Here is a 20,596-nt window from a genome sequence, read left to right as displayed (position 1 = left end):
GAGGCAGGGCCGGTCTGCTTCTCCCTTCCCCGGGCCAGCTGGGGGCCAGCCACGTTCTCCTGTGGGGCCGCCTGTGCAGGGTGCCTCCCTCTTGTGCCCTCCTGTGTCTGCGGTGGGACGGGCACGGAACCTCAGCATTCGGACCCCAACCCCTGCTGGCCTCCTCCGACCGTACCCGTGGAGGACTGTGACCCCGAAGGGGAGAGGCGTGTGTGTGGCTGGAGTCCACCGTCCTTGGGAGCTGGGGGTGGAGGAGACGCCCCGGCCCACGGGACAGCGAGGAGAGGTGGTCTGGCTGCTTGCCCGGCCAGGGAAGATCAAACACCCACTTCCCCCTTTCTCCCTGGGTGGGCAGGGCGAGGCGGCTGGCGCTGGCCCAGCTGGGGATACAGGGGCCAGCAGAAGCGGCACGGCAAGGCCTGTCCCTCACAGAAGGCTGGGCTCAGTTGCATTCCAGTCCGTATGGAACGCGAGGTCCTCGGCACTGGGCTGGCGCGTGTCCCTCCACTCCCAGCGGCTGCGGCTCCAGCAGGCCGGGCAGCTCTGGGCCCCTGGGTCCCAGTGAACACAGCTGCAGACAGGGGGTCCCCAGCAGAGGCTCTCAGAGCTGGCCTCGAACCTCGTGGAAGACTCTGGAATCACTCTCACATGCCCAGGCCCAAGTGCAGACAGTCCAAGCACAGAAGTAGTTGTTTTATATTTAATTTACAAAAGAGACCCCAAAATAATAATAATAATAATAATAACAATAATAAACTATTCTGGAGCAGGGGAGTAGGGTCAGGTTCTCCCCGGCCATACCCCTCTTCCTCTCTGGCACGGAGAGGAGGGGCTTCTCAGGGGACTGCCCCTCCCCCTTAGAACAGGGGGGTGAGAGCTGGTACGGACGCCCTACTGGGCATCCCAGGGGCTCTGCCCCTCTGGACTCATTTGCCCACCCCTTGGAGGCTCCTATATGCCTGGCAGAATGCGTGTGGCAGAGGCCAGCTTGCCTGGAAGCCAGGTGAGAGATCCCTACAAAGTCCAGGTGAGCGCTATGGCAGCCAGAAGCAGCAAGCCGGCGAGGCGGGACCCAGGCCAGGCCCTCCCGGCACCTCCAGCTGCCTGCCTCCGGTCCCACTGGCACTGCTTGCCACCCCAGCCCAAGTAGCACTGGCACTGAAAGTGCTTCTGCAGGTGGTCGCGGTCGGCCCGGCTGAGCTCCCCCTCCGGTCGCAGCGGGGGCTCCCCGGGCGCGTGGCTAGGCACGAGGCGGAAGCTGCTGGCACTGAGGTGCAGGAAGGTGCTGGAGCCGGGGTCTCGGCGCACGCAGCGCCCGTGGCCGTGGCACTGGGCCCAGCTGCAGTACTGGGCGGCCCACGACACGTTGACCACGTAGGGGATCAGCAGCCGCGTCAGGTAATCCTTGAGGTACTTGCAGGTCTCCTGGGGGCAGAGGCCGGGAATCAGGGCCAGCTGCCTCAGCCCGGACCCAGGTGGAAGCTCTTGAGTCCGAGACGCAGTGACTGCACTTTCTTTAACTGACGCACACATGTGTACGTGCACACGTGTGTCTGAGCCCTCACTGTCCCTGCACCTGCAGTGACCGGGGAGGGGGGAGAGGCTGCAGCCCAGCAGGGCAGGCTGGGGAGGGGGCCTCGTCTTCCCTGTTGGGACCAGGGATCTCTTGGGTGGGAGACAGACAAGGGCCAACTAGGTCTGCTCACCTTGAGGTTGGCGGCCAAAAGCCCCAACACTCACCCTCTTTCTGCAGACCCAGTGGGCTGGCGGGTCTTACTTACCGTGCTGGTGGTGAACCCGGCATCGCCCCAGAGGATGACGCCGGCCGCGCCCAGGGCGGCACTCTCGCCAATGGTGGAGATGAGATCCATCTGTGTGGGAAGGGGCCGGTCACCAGGGGGAGTGAGACCACAGGGAAGGGGACAGGCAGGGTGGGCAGGTCCCCAGCCTGTTCTGACTTGGTGACCACCCTCTGGCCCAGCCCTCTTTCTCAATCCCAGGAAGAGGCTCCATTTCACTTTATCTTAAGCGTTTAAGCCTCTTCCACGCCCTCTTGGGGCCTCTGTTTCTCAAGCCAAAGGCGCCCACCAGAGCCCAGTATGCATCCGGCAGATAAACTCCAAAGTCAGAATGCCTGGGATCCCTGTCCCTGCTCTGCCCTAGATTCGCCGGCAAGCTTTGGGGAAATGTCTCAGCATCTGAGCCTTCTTTTTTCAATCTGCAAAACGGAGATAATGATGCCACCCCGTCACCAGGTTACAGAGGGACAGAGGGGAGGGGATGCAGAGCAGCGAGTACAGCACAGGGCAGGAGCCCTCCGGGAAGGCCGGCAGCAGCGGTTCTGGAGGAAGAAGGCGGGGCCCTGGGAGGCACGTACCTCGCTGAGGCCCGTGAGCGTGCGGCTGTACGTGGGCCGCGTGAAGACGTACACCGGAGGCTGTGGTTGCCATGGTGGGTGCGAGCCACGCGGAGGGCCTCCTGAACGCGGAAGCTGACGAAGTTGCGGCCATGGGCGGTGGAGGCGAGTATCTCATCCAGGTAGACGGAGGGGAAGAGGGCCGTGCTCTCCGCCCACAGCCAGGCCAGCTGGTCGTTCCGGGAGACCTCCACATCCGGGCAGCGGCCCGTGTAGCTGTCCCGGTTCTGCACGTAGTCGTGGTTGTAGCAGTCCGGGAAGAGGTAGAAGCCCCAGAGGTGCTGAGGCCGGACTGCCTTGACAAAGTGCAGCGTGTCCAGCATGAACTTCCGGGCAGCGAACTCGAACTCGTACTGCGCCTGCTTGACGACGTGGTCCGGCGGCCAGTCGGGGTGGCGGCTGGCCACCATCTGGCGCGACGACCTGCGGTACACGTCCTTGTCCTGCCAGTTGCGCACCCACACGGGCCGCCAGTCCTCCCAGTCGATGACCGCCAGCCCCGCGGGCTCCTGTCTACGGATGTAGTGCTCCACGTGCTCCTGCATCATCTTCCGGTGTGCGCATAAGCTGACGTTCTGCGGCACGCCGCCGTGCACGGGCTTCCCCGCGGAATCGAAGTGTGGGTACAGGCCCAGCCGGTCCCGGTAGAAGATGGTGATGTTCTGATTCACGAAACCCTCATTCGGTGAGGCCTTCACATCGAAGGCTTTCTCCTCTCGGTCCAGTGGCACCTTGAGGCGTGGCCCGCAGTCTTGTGTGGGCACATCCCACGCTACCACAAAGGGCCGGCCCGTGAAGATGGGTGGCGCTGTGGGCTTGAGCTCCGTGGCCCATGCCGTCAACACCAGGGCCAGTGTGCAGGCAGGGCTCAGGCCTGCCCACATGCTGGGGGCTACAGGAAGACGGTGTCACCTGCCTGGCACCAGCTCAGGAACTGAGAGAAGGGTGGAGAGAGCAAGTCAGTCTCGAGAATCCTGGAGGTGCCAACCCCAAACCCATCCACACTCCCAAAGCCCATGCTGATGGGGCACTGTGCCCAGGGCTCTTCAGACCCCGGTACATGGCTGTTACAGGTCTGAGAGACCACAGGCCACCGGGGAGCAGGCAAGACACCCTGGGAATTCACTGCCGGAGCATCGGTCTCTTTCCCGGAGCAGGTGGCCTGTAGTTACCAGAGGACCTCTGTTCGGTCTATAACTCCTCTGAGATTTGGACGAACTGAGTTACAAGTGGCTCGCTGCCTAGAGACACACACCTGCCCGCACGCCATCCAACACACCCACTGTTTCAGAGAGCCCAGAACCCGAGGCCCACTGTGTAGCCGGTGAAAAACTCTTGGTCCAGAGAAACGACAGCATTTGCGTTAAGGCAGGGCACAGCTCCCGACGCGGCTAGCAAGCAGGGGCGCAGCCACGGAGCTGGTATCTGTGTAGCACCCGCCCGGCAGAAGAGGGAGGCTGTCAGGACTTTGTCCCCAGTGCAGACACTCTACGAAGCTTGGTGGAGGCCCCGCGAGGACAAAGGGGCAGCGGACCTCCCACGGCGGCGCCGGCAGACCGGCCCTTCCCTCCACAGCCACCGGGAATGCGCGCGACTGCCGCCAGGGGGGTCGGGGTAGAGCTCCCTCCGCCTGGCCTTTGTGCGGGACCCCGCCCCCGCCCCGCACGTGGGGTCTGAGCCCGGCCCGGTGGGGGTGGGGTCCCTGAGCCGCCCCCCTGGGAGTTCGGAACCCAGCCCGTGGGGAGAGAGCCGCCAGGCTTGCACCGCCCGCCCTCACCTCGCGCTGGGTACCGCCGGGACCCGTGCCATAGCCACCGCCATCCCTGGCCCAGCCCAGCCCACTCCGGCCGCTCGCCCGAGCACTGCCCCGGCTCGGCGCCTCTGCTGGCTCCGCCCCCGGGCCCCAGGGCCCTTTAAGAATCCAGCGCGGAGGCGGGTCCGGAGCCGGACTTGCGACCGTGGAGGGAAGGTGTGGCCCCATTTTCGCGCCGCCAATGCCGTGTTTCGGCCTTCAGAGTTCCCAGATCCTCCGTCGAGGAATGTGGCCACTCATCTGAGACCGCAAGGCCCCTTCGATCGCGGACTTCTTCTGGAGTCTCAGATGCGAGAGCCAGACAGCCCGAGTTTACCCCCCGCAGCCTGCAGCCCGTGGTACATTCCTTCCGCGGCGCGGCCAGCCCCTTAAAGGGACAGCCAAAGAACTAGGCTCCGGGAGGGAGTAAAGTAGGTGGTATTCCCCCGCTCAGCCGCGAGGAGGTGCTGTGGGCCCCCCGAGGCCTTGGTTGGATCTAGCTCTGCGCCTCTGAGTGAAGCCCCCAGCCCTGGGGGTCCCTCGGCGTGGAAAGCCGGACGGTAACCAGTACCAATCTCCAGCCTCCCACGGTCGGGGCTCTCCTCCGTCCAGGGTCTGCAGGGGAGCCCCGCCCCCTTCTTGACCGGGAACGGGGCAGAGCGCCCGCCTCTTAGCCCTTTCTGGGTTGGTCCGAGGCAGTGGTTGCCTCGGCAACACGAGCTGTTGGTCGCAGCTTGGCCGGCCGACTGGGGGCCGGTAAGGCCAGCCGGCCTTGAGGGTAGGGCACCCCCCTTCCCGCTCCAGGAACAGGCCAACCCGTGGGCTCCCGTCCCCTCCTGCCCAGTCTCGGGGTGGGGGTGGGGCTGTGGGATCCCCAAGGCTTCCTTTCAACCATGAGTAGGCTGCCACCCTTGCAGAAGTTCCTGGTGGGACCGGGGAGATTGCCGGCCCCGCCACAGGGGTTCCCTCGGGCCTCAACCCAGAATCCTGAGCCCTCTTTACCCTCTCCGCGAGCCCCTCCCACTGGGGAGGGGGCTTGCAGCTGAGCTGGGGCGAGACTTCTTGCCTTTTCCTAGATCCTCTCCCCTTGCAGTGCTCGGCTCCGCATAAGTCCGGGGTCTGCACTGCAAGCCGCTCCCCCGGCCCGCAAGCAATAGGGGTGAGGCGGAGAGCGCTGCTGCGAGCGCCGGTAAGGGGGCACAGACGCGTGGTCTGCGCTGGGCTCACCTGCGTGGGAGTCTGTCGGCCCGTAGGTGAGAGGCCGCCCTGGTTCTCGGGATGAGCGTCTCCAGCCCACTGGGCAGCCTGCCGGCGACTTGATAAACCCCATCCCCCTCCCACCCGCTCCCGCCTCCCACCCCAGCCCTTTCTCCTCACTTCCTGCTGCCCCTCGGAGGGAGAGGGCCGGGAGTGGCGCGGGGGAGGGAACCGCTCTGACCCTGTTTCCCTACGGCTTGCCCTGCTGGCTGCCCTCCCCACACTTCCTCCGGGAGGGCCCGACCGGGGAGAACTGCGCCAAGTGTCAGGAAGGCTGTGGGACCCCACTCAGGTGCCAGCCTCCCCCATGCCGGCAGCTTCCTTAACACTGAATGCTCTCCTTGCCACCTTTCCCTTGGGGTTGAGACCCATCCTGAAATCCAGTAGCCTGTGAGTGGAAGGGCCCGGGAGGTGGTGGTCTGGGGGTCAGCCTGCTTGGGGCGCTCAGCTGACTTCCCACAAGCAGGTGATGGAGAAGGGAAGGAGGGTTATCTCGGGGAGAGGCTGGGAGGGATTCCAGCAGCTGAGTCAATTCTTTTCCACCGGGAGCGGAAGTGTCCCAAGGGAAGGAAGTGGCCCAGTGTGATGATGGAGTGGTAATGTTGACGTGTGTGACCGTGGGGGTGGGGGTGGGGCAGAGGCTGGGTTTCTGGGGGGTGGGGGGGCTGGGGGCATTCCTGGGTGGATCGCACCGAGACTGTAGAGTAGGGGGCTGCTCACAACACTCGTGAGGAAAGGGGTAGGCATATTCCTGTGGGAAGGAAGGGTCCATAATGCGCTGACTTCAGGGGGGCTACAGTGAAGTCCCAGCAAGGGGTGGGTGAATTTGCACACCCTCAAATCACTCTGACCCTACCCCCCTCCCACCTTTCCCCTACTGGCCCATTTCTCTGATGCCCAGGGCGTCACTCCCCAGAGGCCGAGGAAAACTGGTATCCAGGGGAGGTGGGCACCGACCCTGCAGTCTGCCCCGGGGACCAAGGAGGCCAAGACGTGGCATGGGAGGGTGGTGTTCCTGTGCCACTGTGCTGGCTCCACAAGGGACACTGGCTTGGGAAGCTGCAAGGGTAGGGCCCCTGGGGAAACAAAGACCTGGCCAGACTGTCCCAGGGCAGGGACACTTCCTCCGGCGGCCCTCAGGAAGGAAGTGAGCACAGTCCAGTGGGAGGGAATGGGGAAGCCTGACCTGACCTCCATTGTTCCCAGCTTTGGGGTCAGCACAGGGAGTTCTCCCGCCCTAGGACAGTGGTGACGGGAGATGGGAGATCATCTGGCATGGCAGAAGCCTGTCCCCGGGGCAGTCCGTAGGTGGGACAGCGGAGGATGGGGCCTTAGGCCTGACATCTTATTGGGAAAGTGGGCAGGTGCCCAAAGTGCTGTCCGTCTAGGCTGTGCAGTGCGATGCTGCCCGAGTTGACAGTCTAACCCTCCAAAAGCCTAGCGGACCAACTCCCCAGGCCCAGAAGTCTGTGCTTGAACTCCCTCCTTCCTCCCTAACTGGGATTCGGGCTGATGGCCAAGGGCTGGGCCTGGCAGTGAACCAGCCTTACAGCCGGCTGCAGGTGGGACAGCGGGAGGCAGGGAGCTCAGGAAGTCCTGGGTGGCTGGGCTTTGTCTGCTGGAATAGGGGCCCCAAGCCCCCTCCCCCGGTGGTATATGCAGGCAGCCCTGGGAGGAGGCCGGTGGATCTGGGATGCAGAGCCTGGCAGTAGACCAAGGGCATGATGCCACCTAGGGTTGGGCCTTGGAGGCCCCTAGGGTTCAGGCTGTGGCCTCACGTAGGGTTAGCTGGCACTGCCGGGACAGGACAGCTGCTCCACACCCATCTGAGGTCACGTTCTCACCTCAAGCTACACAAATGAAGCCAGTCCCTAATGAAGCAGCATCCCAGGGTCCTCACCTATTGAAAACAATATAGACTGATTGGCCCTCCCGCCGAGGAGCCCTCTGGTGAGGTCTGTGTAATCACACCTCCACCTGCTGGTCATAGCTGGGATGGCCGCAGACTGGCCTCCAGGGCACCCTGGGGCCTTGCTAGAGTGGGGGGGGGCGGGGGGCGGGGGGGCACCTACTGAGCCCAGGTGGTGGTCTAGATGCTGGGTGTCATAGTCCAAGAGGATGCCACTCTCGTGTGCAGGGTCTACAAATAATTTTATTGAAACTGAACAAATAACATAACAGCCTTCCTAGATTGGGGGCCACCCTCCCCCCACACCATTTCCCACAGTCTTGAAGCACAGAGCTTGCACAGTAAGGAATTAAACAATGAAAAAAAAAGTCATTTCTGCGTAGAAATCAGACTCTGCCCCGACAGCATCACGCACTAGACTATTTACAAACTTTCACATTTTAAGTTCCTTTTTATGGTTGTTCTCTCCCATGTCCCCACCCAGGGGCTCCAGTCCTTCCTCCTGTCTGATCCCGAGGGCACAGACACACTGCAGGGGAGGGGGTAGTGGGCTCAGAGCGACCGGACCTGCCCTAGGGTGCTGTCCTTTGCAGCAGGGTGGTGGATGGTGTCCTCTCAATCTGTGGGGGGGGGGCGGGCAGGGGGTGGCTGGTGCAAAAGGGAGACTGGATGGAGCAGCTGGGCAGGCAGGGGTGTCCATGGCCCTTCCCGATCCCATCCTGTGCCCTCTCAACGGGGGGAGGAGGGAAGCACAACCTCACGGGGACTTCACAGGACAACTCGTTGCAGTGGGATCGGCCCGGTCAGGGGCAGAGGGAGACGCCTCCCATACCAGTCCCTCCTCCTCCTGTCAACGGCCAGCGGACTGTCCGTCCGTCCATCCCGGGGTGGGAACACAGGGGCAGGTAGGTAGGAAGAATCAGGCTTGCGTTGCCCCCAACCTCTGTCCAACAGAGGAGGCATCGAGGTAGCAAACGGCCGAAAAGCTCCAACGAAGGGGTCAAGGAAGTGAGGGAGAGGGAGTTCCCACTTGTGTACAGCTCCCGCAGCCCAGGGGCTGGAAGAAGGCAGACCTTGTAAAGTGCTGTAGCCCCTAACCGGGCTGGGCCCTGGGCGAACTTGGAAGAAAGCCGGCCCGGCAAGGGCCCAGGAGCCAGGCGTTCCGGATCAGCGTATGCCCTGCCATGTGCCTCATCGGGACTGCTGGGGAAGGTGGGCCGGTGACTCTGTCATTAGCCCTCACCAGCCACCAGCCACCTCTTGTCCGCAAACCAGCACCCAGCCAACATTGCAGAACTGCCCTGCTCACAGCTGAACTCCAGGCCTACGGAGTTTATTCAGGATTGCGGCTTCAGCCTAGGTGCCTCAATGGAAGCTACACCCTGAGCCTGAGGGTTTCTCGCCGAGGCAGGAGGCGCTTAGGCCTGCAGCCCCCCAGGCTCAGACCTCATAGAGGATCACAGGGAAATCCACGTGGATACGGGGAGGGTCCAGCTTCACGATGCCCTGCCGTGGAAACAGAGGCTAGTAGTGAGGGTCATCTCAGCGCCCCTACTCCAGGAAGCTTTCCTGTTTTTCCCAGCCCCTCCCCCAAGAGCCCACACCGTGACAGCGGGCCCCACCTGGGTCTGCCTCAGCACACTCAACACAGGCTCTGACCACTGCCCAGCCTCTCACCTGAGGAATCAGGTTCTTATGCACCCGCCTCAGCTTGGCCCGCTTCTGCCCATTCTTGGTGACGATTGTCTCCTCATAGAACTCATGAGCCAGATCTCCATCCTCGTCATAGAACATGGAGCTGCGTAGAAGGAGAAGGGGAACAGGCTGGGCTGGAGCCTCGCACCGAGTCATGGTGAACGCCACAGACCACCAGGAAGCGTGCCCATCCCCACAAGGAGGGAGGGAGGGAGGGAGGGAAGATACATGCCTGCAAATGAGCGTCTGCAGCCTACTAGAAGCAAACAAGAAGCGGGGTGGTGGCCAGCGCTACTGTCAGGCCCAAGAAGAGAGGCTGTACAGGAGCACGTTGTCCAGGCAGCCAGGGCCGTTCTCACTGGTGCGTTCAGCAAGAATAGCCACTCCAGCATCCGTTCCTTGCTTTTACCCAGGATTTCCAGAGTGGGCAGGATGGTGGCCTTAGTACATTAGTCTCCAAAAGGCACTACTGGCCCAGGTCCAAAGCCTGAGCTGGGGGGGAGTCTAAAGGGAGAAAAGCTGCATTCTTTCCACTCACTCCAGGTGGCTGGTGCAGCCAAACCTCCACTGTTGGGTCTCGATAAGTGTCTACAGCCAAATCTCTAAAGTCACGTGAGTGTCAGTCCCCAGGGGACCATCAGGGCCAGGTCAATCTATTGCTCCTGCCTGGATCTCTGGGGAGCAGGAGGTCCGTGCTCCAGATCGGGAGCCCATATCTGGGTGAGGTTCTTTTTCCGTAGGCCCCACCCCCAACATTAAGGTCCAGTCCTGCTTTCCCCACCCCTACCATCAGGGTCCAACCTCACCGCAGTGGGAAGCGGTAACTAACAGCCGAAACAAAGAGTCATTCTCCCGTCATAAGAATCGGGGGAGGGAGGATAGGAGCCTTCAACCGGCAAGCTGGGCGTGAAGGGATAAGGGGAAGAGGCCCTCAAGTCTAGGACAGGCCCTACCTTAGCTCTAGGGTGCATAAAGGTGCCTCCAGGGACAACCTACGGGCCCAATTTAAGTAGACCTTAAGTGCAGCCAGGCCTTCAGGAACCTACTGGCCGGCTTTCGCATCCCTTGCTTCAAAGGGGGCCTGAACTACTGGATTCGTCCTAGCTCGGCTGCAGGAAATACAGCCGCGGGAGCTACGCATGACGCGGGCACCTGCTGCCTTCCTGTCCTGCCCGGGGCGGAATCGCGCCCTTACCCGCGGCGCGTGAATACGAAGGGGGGCACGACTCGGCCTCGCGGACGCACCAAAGCTTGCTCAGCAGCTGCCGCCTCCGGGCCACCGCCCCCTGTTCCCGAGGAGAAGGGCCACAGGCCCCGAGCTTTGGAGCCGCTGGCACCCATGTCAGGGCCGCCGGCGCATGGCGGACCCCGCGGCCGCTTTGCTTTCACAGGGCCATCGGCGTAGCTATGCCCTGCCTCGGCGTCGGATCCAAGGTACAGCCGCTGCCGTCTTCCGCAGGCTCCGCTGTCTCCACGGAAACCTCATTTCCGTTTCCGTACGCTCTTCACGCTGCTTTCTGATTGGCTGCCTCTGTCGTCCGTCCCAGCGCGGACCAATAGGCGCTCTCATACATTAGGCATCCAAGCATGCACTGCGAGGCGTCACGTCCCGGCAGGCCACACTCCCCAGCTGGGGCAGCTTCCCCCCAGAAAAGTGGTGGCTGGCTACCCCTGCGGGCTTCTTTGGCGTGTGTGGCGTGTCCGACGTGCCGCCCCCAGGTCAGGTACAGTGGGCTTGCCCAGTGACCAGGGTTCCCCTGTACCAGCTCTCCGGGGCTCGGCCCGAGGCCAGGCCCGCGGTGCCTGGATGGCCTCATTCTGCTCCCACACCGACTGTGATCACCGTGGTCGCACGTGCAGAAACTAAACTGGGACATCGAGGAGTTGGCCAGTTGTCATACAGCCACACTCCGGTCTGAAGAATTCAAGTTTAGTTGTCTTTCCAAACCCGCTGTAAGGTGTGCTTCGTGAAGGCAAGAATGGACGGCTGTGCTTTCCAGGCCGTGAGCGTGAGCGTCTGGCCCACAGCAGTGGCTCGGTGTATGTTTGGTAAAGCGCCTCTCACAGCTTTCGGGATGTGTGGTTTCCCTCAGCTCTGGCTGCAGCTAATATTGTTGCCCCCACTGAGATCTGAGCCCCAGGGTGCTAAGCAATGCCTTACGTATCTGTCCCTCCAATTCTTCAGGAATTGGTCCCGTGGTGACCTTGAAAAGGTGCTCTGTGTGTCTGTCCGTCACCCTTGGCAGCCACTGGCACAAAGGGCAACCGGGGCTAAGGGCCCATAATAATAGTCTAAATGCGGATTCTTAAATCTTTATTCAGCCAAATTTTCTCAGGCCCCAGGCCCTGATGATGACCGTCACCCCCACCCCTTTCCCCACAGGAGGCATTCAGCTGAGGCCACAGAACAGTATACATTCACACACATCATCAAAATACCCAAGGTAAAGCCCTGGCTTTGACTGGCAAACAAGGCATGGTCCTGGGCCAGTGCCCACACTCACACAGACCCCGGGCCCGGGACGTCCTCCTTGCAGGAGGCACCGAGGCACTGTCGCTGCACCATGAGCCAGCTCGCCGCCCCCAGGCTGTGTGCAGAACCAGCGGGCACTGTGGGGGAAACCTGGACGCTTCCTTGATGCCTGACTCATCTCGAACACACACTCTTGGCTCTGACAGGGCTCGTCCCGAGACCTCACTCAAGACCCAAAACATACAACCTTTCCCCATAGATGAGGATCCTCACCCCTGCAAACATGACCCTATTCCGTTTGTTGGGTCTCCGAGATTCTCATATCTGAGACACGAATTAAGGAGACTTCTGTCTGCTCTACCCCTGCTGCAAGACGAGCAGCTTCCCAGGGCGCCCCTGGCCCACCATGACTCAGTACGTGAATGGCAGAGGGGGCAGAGCCATGTTCTGCTACACCTTGTGGACGCAGGGGGCCAGCTCCTTTGCGGTTCTCCGGGTTCACTCCGCCAGCAAGATGAGGGCCTCCATGCACACTCATTCCTCAGGCCACATGGGCCCTGTCACACTCACACCGCACGCCCTTGGTGCTGCCTACTCTCCTTCCACCCAGGGGCACGAGGGGTCACCCCAGGGGGCAGGCATGCAGGGCCTCCTGGATCTTCTGGCGGCAGTGGGAGTACTTCTGCACGATCTGGCGGAGGTGCTCCTCTTCCTCCCGCTGCAGGATGCGCAGGAAGTTGTGCAGTTCGGGCAAGCTGAAGGCATCCCACTGCAGGGAGAAGGGTGGCAGAGGCTGCAACGGGCGTGGCCGAGCCAGCAAGCCCTCCCCAAAGAAGACCAGGACATCACAGTCACACAGCTGGGACAGGAATTGCCAAACGGTCTGTGCTAGGATTCCCACCAAGTCCGTGCGGAAGACAGGTCCCACAGAGTAGGGCAGTCACCGCGTAGACAGGCAACCGAACCAGATGTTCCCAGTTACCCGCGGCCACGCCGCACTCTGAGACCAGTCTCACTCCATGGATCCAGCACCTTGGAGCCAGAAAGCTTCTAGGTAAAAAGCCCTGGCGCCTGAAGGGGAGCCTCCAGGACACCCTGGGTCCATCTGGGCAGTTTGATCTGGTCTGGGATCCCCAACAGTCAGACGGACGCCTGCATCTCCTGAGGACTTCCCACGATGGGAAAGAGCCGGGCACCAAGACACGTCTGGCTTCTTAAGACAGGCCCTAGACCTTGGGACAGCTGGCTAGAAGGCCTTCATGTCAGCCTCAGGGCTCCCACACTCCTGGAGCGGCTTCGAGGGGCGCGTCTTTCACCCCTACCCCCCCCCCCCCGCCCCCGCCATGCCTCGCTGTGGCTGCAGCCCATCAGGCCTGCCCGTGACAACCAAGGAAGGAAGGGGGCTGTGTACTCACGTTCACCTCCCCGGAATCATTCTCCTTCAGGACAAAGCTCAGGGCCTTCTCACTGGGCCCTGCCAGGAGCCGCAGCCGCAGGGGCTGCTCGTCATCCGACAGCTTCCGGAGGTACACTGAGGACCAGGGAGGGGGAAGGAGGTGTTGGACTAGAGGCAGGCCCGGCCCCCTCAGCCCCTGCATTCACAGGTGTGTGCATACACGCCCTCACCCAAGGTGGGGTGAGGTGGAAAGCCCACCTTGGCCGTGGCGCTCAGCCCGCTCAAAGAGCGCAAACTTGCGGGGGTCGTCCACCACCAAGAACTTGCGCAGCAGGGCCTCGATGACCTCTCGCGCCCGAGTGCGTGACAACACGTGCAGGTGCTTGACGGCATCCTTGGGCAGGTAGAAGGAGGTGCGGCGCTTCACGGCCGTGCTCCGCCCTAGGCCCCGCCGGGCGTCCTGCAGCGTGGAGGGTTTCTTGCTGGAGGGCACTGAGACGGGGCGCACCAGCTTCAGCTGAACCTTGATGAAGCCCGTGTAGGAGCCGTCCTTATTCTGGAGAAGAGAGCGAGCCATGACTGGGTTCCCGGGAGAAGGAACGGATCTGGGTGCTGCCATTCCCCGCGGGGCTAGGCTGGGCGTAGATGGACCGCTGCTTGGGCTCACCCCCTGTGACCCCCGGGACACCGCTGGATTCCCAGCTTCCCCTACCTCCCTTCCCAGGCTGTCAACTCACCAGGCTCATGAAGAGGTTGCTGTTGATCTGGCCATTGTACTCCTTGATCTTCTGCTCAATCTCGGCCTGAGAAAGGTCTGGTGTCTCCCACTCCACCGGCTCGTCCTGAAAGACGGGCCAGCACAGACTCTTCAGCAGCCCACCCTATCACCATGCGTGGCTCAAGCGGGGCGGCGAGCCCTGGGTGGGCCGCTCCGAGAAACGGCCCCTGGGGTGGACTTTGGAAGCTGACAGAGCTTGAGCCTGAGGGGGAGAGCCCATCACTGGGCCTGGTTCTCCGTGCTACGGATGGAGACAGCAAAGGCAGAATCACTGGGCTCCTCTCTGCCCCCTGCCGGGGTACGAGTCCGGGCAAGGCCCTAAGGGTACCTTAAAACCAAGGCAACTGCAGGCACAAGGTCTGGGGCCAGGGAAAGAGGGGGGGATCCGAAGAAGGGCTCCCGTGTACAGACAGCAGAGCTACCCCTCAGCTGCTCAGCCGGGTCCCGGCACTTCAGTCAGGCAGGGTGGCGTGTGTCCCGGACAAGGCAGCCCACGTTGCCACTCCGCCCTGGCAAATGGCCATGACCCACTGCAGGGTGAAAAGTGTGACGACTGGGGCACACCCGGAGCCCGGCCACCAGTGGGCAGGAGGGGAAGGGCAGCCTCCAGCATGAATGCCCCTCGGTAGAGGACGTGGGGCCAGCCCCGCGTGTCTCAGACATCGTGAGGAACCGCTGTGACATGCCATTTGCTCTTGACCCAGGCTGCACAGGTAGCCCCCTGAACGAGCCCGCCCCACAAGCACCCAGCAGGCAGGTTTGTGCGCCTCCTCCCTGCTGTGTGGGCATTCAGGGCAAACATTTCAGCTCTGCTCCTCAGCCCCTCCCGCACTTCCCCAGGAACTGGATTCTTATCGGAAAGGTGGAGTATGGACCAGGGCAGTCGGGCCACTGAAGGAACATTCTTCTACCCAGCGCCCTGGGTCCCATTGCGTCAGCCGTACTTCCTTTCCTGTTGAGGTCACATAGGCCTGATTGGAATGGGAGGGCCACAGGCAAAGCTGACATCACAGCTGACTAACGCCTTGTCCCAAGTCCCAAGGGAGCTCTCACCGGAAGGGCTCTGATAGAACAACCTTGTGCCCAGGTCAGCCAGGCTTCCCCCGACTGCTGCTTTGGAGCCCCCTGGGTTTAAATCAGCTGACGGGGACAGATCCGGGAGACAGACCAGAGCACAGGGTGGAGCCACAGCAGTTCGCTCTTCACTTAGAACCTGCTGCCGTTCAGCAGCCAGCAAGTCCACGGTGCGGAGGATTACGGCTGGGGCTCCAGCAGGAAACCGGTGTTGGGGGAGGGGCGGGAACTGAAGCCTTTTTGCTTCCGCAAGTTTCCAAAGGGCTCGGGGTGGAGGAGGGCAGAGCAGTGACAACTAGCACTAACCTTGTCGGAGACGGCGGGAACCCCGTAAAGCTAGTAAGGATGAATGCTGTGGAGTCTGGAAAAGGGGAGTGGAAGAGGGCCGGAGGCCAGGAGTACAGAGAGGGTGTGTTCAGGCCCAAGGAGAGCTGGGGACCGGAAGGAGTGCCCCAGGGAGGAGAGCCAGGGTGAGGGGTGCCAGGGCAGGAAGGGAGAGAGTTCTGTCCACATGCGGGGGTAGGCACAGGAATGGCACTGACTTATCTCCCTTCCCTGTGACGGCTCTGAGCCCCAGCCCGGGAGAAGACTTGCTCTTTCCTCTTCCCTTCCCCAGTTGTTCAGGGCCCCCCGCCTGGGATGCAGTGACCTCCACTCCAGCCCCTTGCCTTCTCCAGGTGAACCTCCTTGGGTTTACATACTGATACAACAAGGGACCTGGACTGGAGGTGCTGGACTGCCCCACCAGCATTTTAGAGGAGGAAGTTTCTTTCCGCAGTTCCGAAGTGGAGGAGGATTCCATCCGCCAACTCAGAGGGGTGCACAGCAGGACCACGGAATTTCCCATCCCATAGCAACCCACTGTCCACTCTGCCACTGTCCGTAGTGACTGATGGTTTTATTTTACATACAACCTGGGACTCCCTAGCCTCCTTTTCAACTGGCTAGTGTCTTGTGGTTTCCTCACCTTTCCACAATGGAAAATGACTCAGGCCTGAGTAACAGAGAAAATCTCAGGGATCCACACTCAAATCTTGCTTACAAGCTCTGGGCTGAGCTTTTGAGGTACAAAATTTTCATCTAAAGAAATATCCAGCCCTGACCAGTGTGGCTCAGTTCACTGGGCGTCATCCCACAAAACGAAAGGTCGCCGGTTTGATTCCCAGTCAGGGAATGTGCCTGGGATGCAGGTTCAGTCCCTGGTCAGGGCATGTATAAGGGGCACCTGATTGATGTCTTTCTCTCCCATTGATATTTCTCTCCCTCTCCTTCTCCCTCCCTTCCCCTCTCTCTAAAAAAAATAAATAGAATCTTTAAAAAATATATCCACAACTCCCTTCTCTTGGCTCATGTAAGGAATTCTGCTCCACTGCTGCCTGATTCGCTGAGCTTTATAGCCCCTGTCTCTTTTCTGATGCTCTGGCCCGGGTGCACCCCCACCCCAAGTTGTGCCAGCTCCGGAACAGCCAGTTACCTGAGCCCGCAGCCACACTCATGGCACACAGCACAGAGGTCTCTGAGCAAGGGGACACTAGGAGACGCCAAGAGGCACAGCGGCTCCAGCACCACAGCTTCTAGTCCTGGATTAGTAACCCCCCTCTCGCGACCCCTCCTCGGGAATTCTACAATCTAGCCTTCCCCCGCCTCTTGTGGATAAAGTGCTCCTGGATGCTTACAGTCCAAAAGGAGGCTCCCTTCCCATCCATTTCCAAACCCCTTATCTCCAGATCCGCTCCAATTTTAGTGTATGTGCTCCCAAGCCGGCACTCCGGGTCCACTCCAGAGTGGGGATCAGAATCTTCCACATTCCAGCAGCCGGGGACAGGCCAGGACCGGCAAGAGGTGGAGGCTCAGCTGGCTCCATCCAGGAGTGCGTATGGAAGGGCGCAGACCATGCCTCGCCTCTTTCCTAAAAACACTTCTCAATTCCCGGCGAAGACTCCTCCCTCTCCACTTCCTCCTCCCGGCTTCTTCCCAGAGCGGGAGGGAACCTCCGAAGGCGGAAATCGAGGTCCTAGTCCAGCCTGCGCAGTCGGCTTTAGTCATAGATGGCTAATGCCCGTCCCTGGTCTACCCCAAGCCACGTAGCCGCTTCCCCTGGTTCAACCGGTCTGTGACAGAGAGCAGGGCCCGGGCACCCAGGACCGACGCGCTGAGCTGACGCAGGGGCTGGCCCCCGACAGGTCCGGTACCCACGCTGACGGGAGCGTGGGGATGCCCACAAACTCTCCTCGTGCGTAACCTTACCGGGGAGGGGCGGAGTACCAGCGCCCGCCCCCGGCCCTCCGCCCCGCCCGCAACCTCAGGTCCCCACCTGGTCCCGGCGCGGCCGGCGCACCAGCGAGGTACGCGCAGTAAAGTACTGCTCGAGCTCCGAGTCCGAGTCCTCCTGGCTGCAGTAGCCACTGCTTGTCGTGCTGCTCCAGGTCATCTCGAAAGAAGGCGTCCCCACGGGCGCCTCGCCCATCGCCAACCCCGCCAGCCAGCTAGCCGGCCAGCTAGCTCACGGAGCCCTGGATGCCCGAAGCCGCCAACCACCGCCCCAAGTGCGAGCGCGCGCCCGTGTGCGCGTGCGCCGGGACCAGCGTCCGCGCGGCAACCGTTAACACTGAAACCTGGCCCGCAGGGTCTATCCTGGCCTCGTCTTATTGGAGGGGAAACTTTGAGGGGCGGGGCCACACGCGCCCAGTCGAGGGAATGATCTCACCGCCCTGGCAGCTCCGCTCAGCTCCGCCCCTAGGTCCCACGTCCTTTAGGGAACAAGTGGGAGCACGCGCCTGTGCGCATGTGCACCAGCGTGGCCTCAGGACCGGATGCGGATGCGGAAAGGTGCGGAAATTGCGCGGGCACCGAGCCTGGGCGATTGGGGCAGTCCGCTCGGAGGCGGCAGCACGCCCGGCACCCCTTCGATCCTGTGCGCGCGGTTAGCCCCCTGCCGCAGGGAAATCCGCTGTCAGAACTATCCCTGCGCGTAGCGGGCCACCCCTGGGTTATGCCTGAGATGGGGCCGCTCACATAGGCGTCCCTGCCTCGCCTGTACGCCCCCCGCCCCCGTCCCAAACTCACCACGTTTGTGTCTCGCTCCAGCGCCGGTTCCCAGCCCAGATCCCGAGGTCCGCAGCAGTCCAGGCAGACGAGCGCGCGGCAGCGGTAGTGGCAGGTGAACTTGCAATCTGCAGAGAGGCCTACCCGTGAGGCAGGGGAGCCCCAGCTCTGGCTGCCTTCGAGAGGTGTCCCAGGGATGGAAGAGGTGTCCCAGGGGTGGAAGAGAAGCCCCAGGGTGAAGGACGTTGACCGCTGGGCTCTGCTTAACTGCCCTTGAGGCTCGGTTCCCGCCCACTGCTACACAGATTCTAGTGTTAACCCCCCTGCCCCGCCCCCCTCCATGCTTCTGCAAACTGGCAGGAAGGCCTCAGGCGGTTAAGGATCCAGGCTCGCTCAACTGCTGGAGCTCTAGCGCCTAGAGCGGAACTTACCCCTTCCACATCGTCAGCCCCTCCCTCTGCCCTTGAAGAAGGGAAAAGCAGTGCTTCAACCCCTGTCCCCCTCTAGTTATCTGTCTGTACTGCCCCTGGAGGTGTCCACTCTGATCTACCCGCACTCATTCCTGGCCTTCACTTTCCCTACCCGTTGCGGTTAGGCCTGCCCCGCCCTCCAGGAAACTGCCCTGGTCAGGGTCCTCAGCAGCCCGAACGCCGCCGAATCCCGCGGTCCATTCTCCATCCTCACCTCCTCAGCAACATTTGATGCTGCGCCCCTCGGTTCCGAGGGGCCCCCACGACCTCGGTTTCCTCCTGCTTCCCCACAGCTCCTGCTGAGCTCCTTTCCTTCTGTCTCAACGCCCAGATCTGATGGCAGCGTGTCACGGGGGCTCGGTCTCGGTCACTGCCCTGCTCTGCACACTCACCCCACCCCAACTTCAAGGCGTCCCTCATTGGCTTCTACCCTCAGACCAAATCCTGTGTGTCGGTACCTTCACTCGGGCATCTAACAGACATTCCGGCCGAACGTGGCCGAAATGTAACTCCCTTTTCTTCCACCTCATCCTATGCTCTCGCCAGAGTTCCTCATCTCGGCAAACGAAGACTGCTACTAGTCCACCAGTCGTGTGAGGCAAGAAACCCCAGCTCATCTTTGATTCCTCCCTTGTTTCTGCCTCTGATACACGTGGAAATCGTCCTGTTTTTGTTTGTTTGTTTTTTTTTTTTGTTTTTCCCATTTCCATGGCCACTTTATTTCTCTGGAACACTGCAATGTCCCGGCCCTAGCTCACGCTTTGTATTCTGCCACATTTCCTGTGCCTCTTCCCAGCTGAAGTCAGGACAGAAGCCTGTGCAGAATGAGGGGGTCTCCACGCACACCCAGGCCAGCCGGCCTGGGACACCTTCCTCCAGTTCTCAAATGGTCTGGAGCAGTGGTTCGCAGCCCAGGCTGCATATTAGAAAGATGCTTTTAAAAATCTCGGGTGCACTCCCAGAGAGTGAATCAGCAGGTCTGGGGGAGGGTCCAGGCAGAGGGGCTCAGACGACTATAAAAGCATCCCAAGCGATTCTAGCTGGCGTGGACAGCAACCTCCGCTTGCTGCTGGTACCAGAAAGGGCAGAAGGCCTTGGGTGTGCGGGTGGGTGTGTTTAATGTTGTAGCATCTAGCTGACTCCGTCTGTGATAGGTATTTGCTACACGAAGACAACAAAATTCCTGCTTGCAGGGGGCCCACCCAAGGCACTAACTTTTTCCAGGCCTCCTCCCATAGGTGGTTCAATTCCCTTCACCCCAGGGGATTCTGGGAGGGGACATGGTGAGTGAATCTTTGGGAAGGGGTAAGCCTGAAAATTCAGACTTAAGAGACTGGCAGGTATCCTGGCTGGTGTAGCTCAGTGGACTGAGCTCGGGCTGCGAACCAAAGTGTCGCAGGTTCGATTCCCAGTCAGGGTACATGCCTAGGTTGCAGGCCACGACCCCCAGCAACCGCACATTGATGTTTCTCTCTCTCTATCTCCCTCCCTTCCCTCTAAAAATAAATAAATAAAATCTTAAAAAAAAGAGAGACTGGCAGGCACAAAGACTTTCTCAAAAAGGACCAAGGTACTTTAAAGATATGCAACTTGAAACCAGCACCTTGGAATTCACAGGTAACTGCCTTTGCCTGGCTGTGCCCCAGACACAGGTGCAGTGTGGCAAGGACATAAAACGTGCCCACGCTCCCTTCCCTGATGGGGCCAGGGTAACGGACCTGGTCCTCAGGGACGTCCCAGCCTACCCTCTCCGTCGCAACTTGTCCGTCAGTGACAGTGCTGCCCTGTGACCACCCGTTTAGCTCTCGACAGCGCGCGGGGCCGCTACTCACGCGCGCACTGCAGGCCCTTGCGCACGACGCCCCAGATGAAGTCGCCGCAGAGGTCGCACCACGTGTGCGTGGTGGGCCCCGCAGGCTGGAAGCGGTGGCCGCGGCCCAGGACCGGCTGCCTTGCTGGGTTGCGCGCTGTGCCCGGCGCGATGCGCAGCGCGTTGGCGCGCTCCAGACGGGTGCGACCTGGGCCGGCGCGCCTCGTGGGGGCCAGTTCTCGCAGCTCAATGAGCTCAGGCTCAGCGGACATGGCCCGGACGGTCGGCCCCGGCTCGGCCAGTTCTGGGAACCAGCAATAGCGGGGCGGGCGGGACCTCGGGGCGGGCCCCGATGCAGCACCGCCCCGGAGATCGGGGCAGAGCGGTGGGAGAGAGCCGTGCAATGGAAACCTGGGCGCCGGGGCTGTGTCGCCCCGCAGGCGGAGAGGGGAGGAGGGGGCAGCGGTGGGGGACTCTCTCG

At 61.6% G+C, this 20,596-nt stretch overlaps 3 protein-coding genes across 7 annotated transcripts; all 3 read right to left on the bottom strand.

Annotated features, from left to right (window-relative positions):
• Positions 1–666: 666 nt before the first annotated feature.
• HYAL2 (hyaluronidase 2) lies at positions 667–9,170 on the bottom strand. The gene is given in 5 exon segments (XM_036030288.1): positions 667–1,425; positions 1,782–1,871; positions 2,378–2,436; positions 2,439–3,350; positions 9,052–9,170. Coding segments are annotated over 4 exon segments (1,422 nt in total). The 5' UTR covers positions 3,301–3,350; positions 9,052–9,170; the 3' UTR covers positions 667–1,014.
• TUSC2 (tumor suppressor 2, mitochondrial calcium regulator) lies at positions 7,598–10,558 on the bottom strand. The gene is made up of 3 exons (XM_028517937.1): positions 10,265–10,558; positions 9,052–9,172; positions 7,598–8,880 (listed from the first exon to the last, which is right to left on the bottom strand). The coding sequence occupies exons 1-3, from the start codon at positions 10,408–10,410 to the stop codon at positions 8,815–8,817; spliced, it is 333 nt and encodes a 110-aa protein (XP_028373738.1). The 5' UTR covers positions 10,411–10,558; the 3' UTR covers positions 7,598–8,814.
• Positions 10,559–11,366: 808 nt separating this feature from the next.
• Positions 11,367–20,550, bottom strand: RASSF1 (Ras association domain family member 1). Of its 5 annotated transcripts, none has more exons than XM_028517928.2 (6): positions 20,138–20,550; positions 17,857–17,963; positions 13,676–13,780; positions 13,197–13,494; positions 12,958–13,073; positions 11,367–12,311 (listed from the first exon to the last, which is right to left on the bottom strand). In XM_028517928.2, the coding sequence occupies exons 1-6, from the start codon at positions 20,385–20,387 to the stop codon at positions 12,165–12,167; spliced, it is 1,023 nt and encodes a 340-aa protein (XP_028373729.1). In that variant the 5' UTR covers positions 20,388–20,550; the 3' UTR covers positions 11,367–12,164. The 5 variants fall into 5 exon arrangements, with proteins under 5 accessions (XP_028373729.1, XP_035886183.1, XP_028373730.1 ...); XM_036030290.1 differs by having other exon boundaries at positions 17,857–18,007; positions 20,138–20,224; XM_028517929.2 differs by lacking the exons at positions 17,857–17,963; positions 20,138–20,550 and adding an exon at positions 17,105–17,582.
• Positions 20,551–20,596: the final 46 nt, after the last annotated feature.

This window comes from Phyllostomus discolor, chromosome 7 (genome assembly GCF_004126475.2).
Source record: "Phyllostomus discolor isolate MPI-MPIP mPhyDis1 chromosome 7, mPhyDis1.pri.v3, whole genome shotgun sequence".
NCBI classification, from domain to species: Eukaryota; Metazoa; Chordata; class Mammalia; order Chiroptera; family Phyllostomidae; genus Phyllostomus; species Phyllostomus discolor.
The sequence above is the reverse complement of the archived record's forward strand: the minus strand, read 5'-3'. Positions and strand labels throughout refer to the sequence as shown.